This window comes from Phyllostomus discolor, chromosome 13 (assembly GCF_004126475.2).
Source record: "Phyllostomus discolor isolate MPI-MPIP mPhyDis1 chromosome 13, mPhyDis1.pri.v3, whole genome shotgun sequence".
Taxonomy (NCBI): domain Eukaryota; kingdom Metazoa; phylum Chordata; class Mammalia; order Chiroptera; family Phyllostomidae; genus Phyllostomus; species Phyllostomus discolor.
Window position 1 is genome coordinate 56,135,575 of NC_040915.2, and position 7,720 is coordinate 56,143,294.

The following is a 7,720-nucleotide window of genomic DNA, read 5'->3' on the forward strand; positions in this document are numbered from 1 at the left end:
GTGGTTAAGGGTTCTAGCTCTGCCACTTACTAGCTGTGATACGGTTCTGAAGAAACTCTCAAAAATACAGTAACTGCTCAGAGTAGATTGTAACACTTATGGCCAGCAGGAATTGGAGCAGGTGGTAATTAAGGGAGAAAAATCTTCAGTCACTTTAAAAACTGGCATGCTTACTGAAGTTGGATAAATCACTACCATGGCAAACAGTGAAACACTTAAGAGGGAACATAAGACAAGGTCCAAGAAAGAATCAAAGAACAAAGACACTGCATTGCACTTTTTAATTGCATGGGTAGTTTTAAATAAATGGAGAAAGCACCTTCAGAAGTTTTACTAGCAGGGAAAGATGCCATCGAGCATTTACATAGTAAATTTCTATAGCTTTATAAAAGATTCTTGATCTTTACTGGAACTGTACATGAGGGAAAAGGAGCCCCCTCAGGTAGGTTTCTCTTTGCTTGCAGAAGCAAACTAAAGGACCTAAAATTGGAGGCAAGCCTGGGATGCTGAGAAGGGAGAAATGATAAAGGGCCACTTATAAATTCCCTGTCTGATGTCCTCTACGTAAGTATTTTAGGGCAAACTGCTGCCCTCAAGGTACAACCTCAAAAGCTGTAATTTTGCATTATTGTACTGTATCAAAGTACCTTGCACACTGCTGAATGTCAAAAGATAATACCTGGGGTGACCTGTGAGGTTTGAATAGACAAATTCTTCACTATGTACCTTCTACTTTGGCTTTTGGATGAAGCACAAAAAGGCGCCTCTGCTATCTTCCAGGCAGTGTAATAGTCAAGGAAAAGGGTAGTAGTGGATCATTCCTTAGACACTAATAAGCTGGGGGAAAAGCTCATTGGCAAAGCTGTCCTCCCAAGAATGGTCTGCATCAAGCAAAGAGGACATGTCGCTGAAAGGGGAAGGAGAGCCCTCATATCTACAGTCACTGTAAGCATCCAGTAGGCAGGAAGATGGCTTCAGGCAGTGGCTGGATGAAAGTACATCTGGGATGTCCAGCTCTGGAATGAAGTCATCTTCTACAAGTTCTTCCTTCACTGCGACAGTTAATTCAGGGAGATCTTTCTCTGAGGGGCTGGAAGGTGCTTCCTCAATTTTCACTACCACATTAGCTTGGCTCTCTGTCTCAGAGGGGATCTCTAAGACTAGGGGCTTGGTATATACATGGTCAAAACGAATCAGTTCATTAATGGCTTCCAGCTTGGCTGATGACGTCCCCAGTAATGGAGAAGGGGAGGCCGGTAAGGAACTGGGTCCTTCTGGGTAGACCTCTGGGGGCTGCTCCACGCTGGTAGGCTCTGGAGAAGGACATCTGAGCAACATGACTGGGTCCAGGTTGAACAGAATACCCAACAAGATATCAGACTGCAAGAAGGAAAAAATAAATGGAGTCCAACTATGAGAATGCACCTGAGAATCCACCTGAAATACTTAGTACTAGGTTCCACAATGTAAGTTAATCATTATGCTGTATGATAACCTCTACAACCCACCAAATCCATTTACCTTGAATCACCGGGAAACAGGAAGGTAGTAGATGTTCACCCTTAACCCAACCCAAGCTAACTTACACCCTAATCTGTCTGGTTAGGGATACTGGGCATCAAGCAGATGTTCTGCAGCTCTTTAGTACATCCGGATAACCCCTACCTCAGAGTCCGAAGAGTCAGCACCGTCAGAATCCATGGGGAGATGTTCTGGAGGGGCAACAACTGGGCCTGCACCTGCTGCAGAGGTGCACGTAGTCTGAGTGCTGCGGACTCAGCAGACCCGGCCACCGGCCTCGCTTCATCCCCCTGAGAGGAGACACCGAAGTGAGTAAACCGCTCAAACAACTGAGAATCCCCAAAGAAGAATGCCCACAGGGAACATGATTCTCAACTTTCAAGAAAGTTAGAAAACTAATCTACAGAGCTGAAATCTTTCCCTTACCTTTGTTATTTCCATTTTCTTGAGTCCTCCTCAAGAAAAGATGAGAAAAGGGAGTAAGACTAACTTTTCATTTTAACTTTATATGCTATGAAATCTTTTTTACTCCCCAAAGATTCAAGCAGGATTAATAATATCCTCTTTAAGATTTTATTTATTTACTTTCAGAGAAAGGAGAAGGGAGGGAGAAAGAGAGGGAGAGAAACATCAGCGTGCCGGAGAAACATCGATTGGTTGCCTCTTGCACATCCCCAGTCAGGGACCTGGCCCCCAACCCAGACATGTGCCCTGACCGGGAATCGAATTGGTGACCTTTCAGTCTGTGGACAACACCCAAACACCCAACCCATTGAGCCATACCAACCAGGGCTAGGACTGATCTTTTTAAATAATACCCTAATGATAGTCTCCATAATAATGTCCCTAAGTAATACAGTACTATAGTAAATTTAGGCCCAAAATTGTTTGGGATAATATTATTTTAAAGTTTGTCTTGAATACTACTACCTTCACAGAATAGAACGGCCCTACTGTTGATCTTAGACCATGTAAGCATTGTCACTGAAGTTAACAGAATCCACAGATTAAAAGCCATAAATCTTTTTTTGTTGTTGTTAAAAGAGAGGGAGAGAAACATCAATGTGTGGTTGCTTCTTGAGCACCCGCTACCGGGCACCTGGCCCTCAACCCAGGCATGTGCCCTAGACGGGGAATTGAACTGGAGACCCTTTTGATTCGCAGGCCTGTACTGAATCCACTGAGCCACACCAGCTAAGGCTAAAAGCCATAAATCTTCCATCAGAGAAGTGTCACTATGAAAATGTATCCTTTCCCTACTCGTTCACATTCATCAAAAGGCTACTATAAATTTAGTAACACTCAAAGTCAGATTTGACTGGCCCTCTTATTCTGATTCTCCTTAATACTAGCACATCTTGCTGGCTAGCAACGTTTGTTAGTACTTACTGTTAAAGAGTCATGTAACTTATTTTAACTGTTAGGACTGAGTATATTCAATACACAATTGAAAATAAGTGTCATTAAAGAAAGAGGTCAGGTCATGTCAATTAAAACCATGTTACTTCTCACATATGGTACCAAATAAAGGAGATACTTACCTTGGTCTCCTTCTCCTCTTCTACTGTAGCATCCTGAACCTGGGCATCCATCCCCAAGCGCTGTCTTAACTCCTGGTTCTCTACTACAAGGCCATGAGTTTTCTCTCGTAAAAGTTGATTTTCTTGCAAAAGTTTTTGGTTCTGGAAAAAAGTTCATAAGAGGCTATTAAAACATCTAATTCTTTCACTTAATACACCAGATGAAGTTTCACACTACAATTAATTTCCTTCTACATTGGAAAAACTATGTTTATCCAGTTCATATGAGGCAGTAGAAGGCATGGTCATAATCACTAAGTTATTTAAGAAGGGTCATTTCATGGGGTCACTAATAACACAATGCCTCCAACTAATGTAGACCTCAGCAAAGGGTGACTGGTAGTTTTAATTTAAATGTTAAAAAAAAATCCTATCTTGAACTGGCAGGTAATAATAAAAGTGGACCATAAAATCGAAATATGTAAAACAAGAAATAAAAACAATATAAATAATCCTTATGTATTCAGGATGTGTAACTAGCAACAATTTAAGATTTAAGTAAACCTTAAAAGGGACAGGGAACCGTTAGTGGACTTTGGCAAAGCCAGGAAGGGGCTCAAGCTTAAGCAATGATTTCCTATCTGCTCTTAATGACTTCTTAGTACTAACTTGACAAACATTGTTGGAATGTTGTAATTCACTAACTCTGAAACAGATCTAGCACCACATGCCAGAAGGTCAATCCTTCTCTCATCAAACTTCACCACTTAACCAACTACCTATCTACCCTCACTTAGATTAGTTTAACTTTTAATTACACGTTCAATTTTATTCTCAAGGGGCTGAAACAATTTGAGATGGGCAACAAATACCAGAACATTTATCAAGGAAGGATATTACAGTGGATGAAAGAGAAGAGTTTAGCCTTAAGTATTTTTACCTCTTCTTCCAAATCTACCACTTGTTGTTCCAGCTCACTCATTCGAGCTTTCTTTCGGTCTCTGGCAGTCTGAGCTGCTACTCTGTTTTTCAGTTTCCTAGGAACAGAAGCGATATACCACACTGAGTCATCTCAAACCTTATTTATATCTTTATTTGAAAACGTGGCCAGCTGGTGCTTTCACATCAATTTACAGTACACGGTAGACTAATGGTAAAATCCACTTCAGGCTCTTCCCCTCAATCAAATAAAACAAAAATACAGCCTTCTTTCAATCTCACTTGAAGAACTGCGTTATTCTCTCCCATATTGCATCATCCACCTCAGTCTCCTTGCAGCCACAGCACAGGGGCTGGACACAAATATTACTCAACTGGCAACGCAATAAATTTCCTCCTCCCCTTTCCACTCCCCCGTTACTTCCTGACTCCAATTCCCTCCACCGGGATCAACCTGGACTATCTAAACCTACTGAAGGCCTCAGTTGCGCAATGACATAAACCCTCTCTCCCCAAGCACAGCTCAAACAGGGGAGAGGCTGACGCCCTCCCCTCTAGTGCTGAGGTCCTAGGCAGTCCTGGATCCTAGGCCGGAGCCGCGTCTGCTGCAGGAAGCACTGAACAAACCACAAAGTGCACACTGCTCAGAAAAGAACTAACATTACTTAGTTAAGTAACAGGCGCTACTATCTTAATCTCCCCCACAACCTCATGAAGTAATGACCATTTTAAGGACGCAAAGACTGAGTTTGACTAGAAAGCCACGCAGCCCTTTCAACAGCTGTCATTTCAGCTGCTCCTCAAAATACAGTAGGTAAACCGAGGGCTACTGGACTCCAAGTTCAGAAAAGCCGCTTCTGTGGTCACACATCAACAGGGCCTGGAGCCCAGGTGCCCGAATACCCAGTTCTAGGCATCTGTAGCGAGACGGAAAAGAAGGAAATAAAGAAGACCTGAGCAGCCCGGACTCGACTCAGCGTGGTGGATCCCGTCAGTCCAGACTTCCTGTCCCGCCCCGCGCCACGTAGGCACCGGACTGGCCGGGCGCAGGGCGCCCGAGCACGGCCCGATCCAGACCCAGACCCCTGTCCCGGTTTCGGATCCGGTCCCAGACCCGGATCCCTCGCCCACCTCCGCAGTGCCTTCTCCTCGGGGCTCAGGTGTGTGAGGCGCTGTCGCTTTCGAGCCTGGGTTGGACCCCCGCTCTCTGCCTCTGGGCCGGCCCCTCGCTGGCCGGCCGGCAGCATGAGTGGCACATTCCGGCCGGCCGGCGCTCCGGCGGCAGCGGTGGGCTTGCTGGACAGCAGAAGCACTTTGGGAGCCCCGGAGGCTGGGCTCTGCGCGGATGCCACCACTACCATGGCCCAAGAGTGTCGACAGGATCGCGTACTGCCACCGCCCAGCCGCTCGGCCCTGCCGCCCCAGCCTTTCTATGGTCGTGGCCCCCCTCGATTGGTCAGCGCTGCGTGACGCATGGAGGATCTCATCGCCTATTGGTTTTGAGGGCCCTGCGGGGGCGGAGCCCAAGTGTCCAGCGTGGTTGCGCATTTTCTCCTGGGATATGCGGGCGACATTTTTCTCTGGGGCGACCGGCACGACCCAGCGTTGGCGGGTTGCGGGTCCCGCATGTCTGGGGTTAGGCGGAATCTCAGTAGCAAAGTAGTTCTCCCCCTAGGCTGACGCATTTTTACTCGGAATGACAATTTAATTCCAAACCGAGAGATGTCCAGACGGAGGAATTTGTACCCTGACGAACAGATTGTTACCGCTGGCTGATAGAATTTTAACTTATGCGCCACTTCATACCCCCGAGTCGACGGAGACTCGAGAGCCGAATCGGGCCTTGAGTTGGAAAACAAAGCCTGTAAAGAAATTCTGCAAAATAAGAGCCTTTATTTAGATGAGATCGTGCATTTTTAGCTCATGGTAAGGGCTTAATAAAAGCGATAGATGTTATCTCCGAGTGGCAGGAATACACGTGTTTTAATTTTTTTTTTTTTTTGCATGTGTAAGTTTTCTAGTATGGGCGTATGTAATTTTTTTTTAAGGAGAAAAACATATGTCACTTGTATAAACGAAGGGAAGTTCAAGGTTTATGCCCGGCAGTTGAGGCGTGATGGGGGTGGAGGAGCTGTGGGGCCCGGCGGAGAACGACCTTGAGCAAAAAGGGGCCCTCAGGTGAGCATCTAGGGACCAATTTGGACACATGAATACTAACATGGAAAAACCAGAGAAAACGCCTCACACATACAAGTTTACTTTTTAAAAGCAAATTACAAACTGTTAAATTCTCTAGAGTCACAAAGCAATACAATAGTTACTGTTTCCTCTGCTCAGCACAGTTCTAAGTTCTAGGGAGGCAAAGATCAGTAAACTCCTAACCAGTGATTGGAATATCTGCAAAAAGTGAAGATAGGGTTAGTTCTAGGCAATTCTACAGTGTTAATATGTCAGATTAGTTCTTCAAGTATATTTTGGTGGGGAAGGAACAGGATGGGAAGAAGAAACTAAATCAATTCAATCTCTTGATATGCAGGCCCTTTACAGGGGCGCAGTTCCTGTTATTCTCACAGGTGCCCCGTGAAGTCTCCCAAATAGGCAAAGTGAAATCCGTGACAATTTATTTAAAATGGTCTGGCCCAGCTCACGGCTTCCTGAGCACATGCTGCTTCTATGGACAGGAAAAGGTGGTGGTGATCCCAGACTCCCCAAGACAAAGAAGCATGCCTCCTTAACTGGTCAGCCTTGAGCTACGTGGGTCCTAACGTGCCTGCAAGGATAGGAGAGTCGCCTCTGGTCTCCCAGGCCTTTTGGGAGAAGTTTTTGGACTTCCTTCTGTTTGAAAGCTGTACATTTAAGGGTTAAAGGACTTTGGAAAGCTGTAAGACATTCTGAGAAAAGTCATGTAATTGTCATGTAACCTTTTATTTATTAATATTTGTGAAGGCCGAGAGAATGTGTGGCACTGTGTGAAAAAAAATCCCAGAAAAACTAAAAAGAAATTTAAATCATTTAGGCATAAGAAGAAAGTGCATGGGGCCTCCCTACCCCAGTGAGGAACCATGTGGAGGAGGCCCAAGATGCTGGTGCAGAGGAGAAAAGTTGGATGGATTTCATTGTGGTCTTGCTTAATGGGGGTAGTAAAGGAATGTTGAAACCGACTCCCCCAGTTTTGTTTTCAAGACTTTTATCTTTTTGACACAGTTTAAAATTGTGCGCGTTTTAAAGCAATTTGACACAATGCAGATTGCTATTTATGAAGTCTCCAGCACTCACATGCAAACCTTTGAACCATTTCAGATCCTCCATGTAAAACTAATCTGATCATTCTTGCATCAGATGCCATTAGCATTTTAAAGCATTTACTAGCACTAGTGATAAGAGCTCTAAAGAATATGCAATACAAAGTTCGTAGTCTTGGTGAACTCTAAGAAAACAGTGATGAGAAGCAGGAAATCATTAAATCTAAATAAGTGTCAATGCAACAATACAAAACCCAGTAACAGGGAAACTAAAATTCAAGAACTGCTCTAATATGGCAGTCACTAACTATGTGTGGCTGTTAGGCACTTGAAATGTGGCTACTCGCCCTGACTGGCGTAGCTCAGTGGATTGAGCGTGGGCTGCGAACCAAAATGTCTCAGGTTCGATTCCCAGTCAGGGTACATGCCTGGGTTGCAGGCCATGACCCCCAGCAACCACACATTGATGTTTCTCTCTCTCTCTCTCTATTTCCCTCC

At 44.8% G+C, this 7,720-nt stretch overlaps 1 protein-coding gene across 1 annotated transcript; it reads right to left on the reverse strand.

Annotated features, from left to right (window-relative positions):
* Positions 1-266: 266 nt before the first annotated feature.
* XBP1 (X-box binding protein 1) lies at positions 267-5,397 on the reverse strand. The gene is given in 6 exon segments (XM_028527801.2): positions 267-1,380; positions 1,666-1,749; positions 1,752-1,811; positions 3,063-3,203; positions 3,982-4,078; positions 5,112-5,397. Coding segments are annotated over 6 exon segments (1,170 nt in total). The 5' UTR covers positions 5,342-5,397; the 3' UTR covers positions 267-822.
* Positions 5,398-7,720: the final 2,323 nt, after the last annotated feature.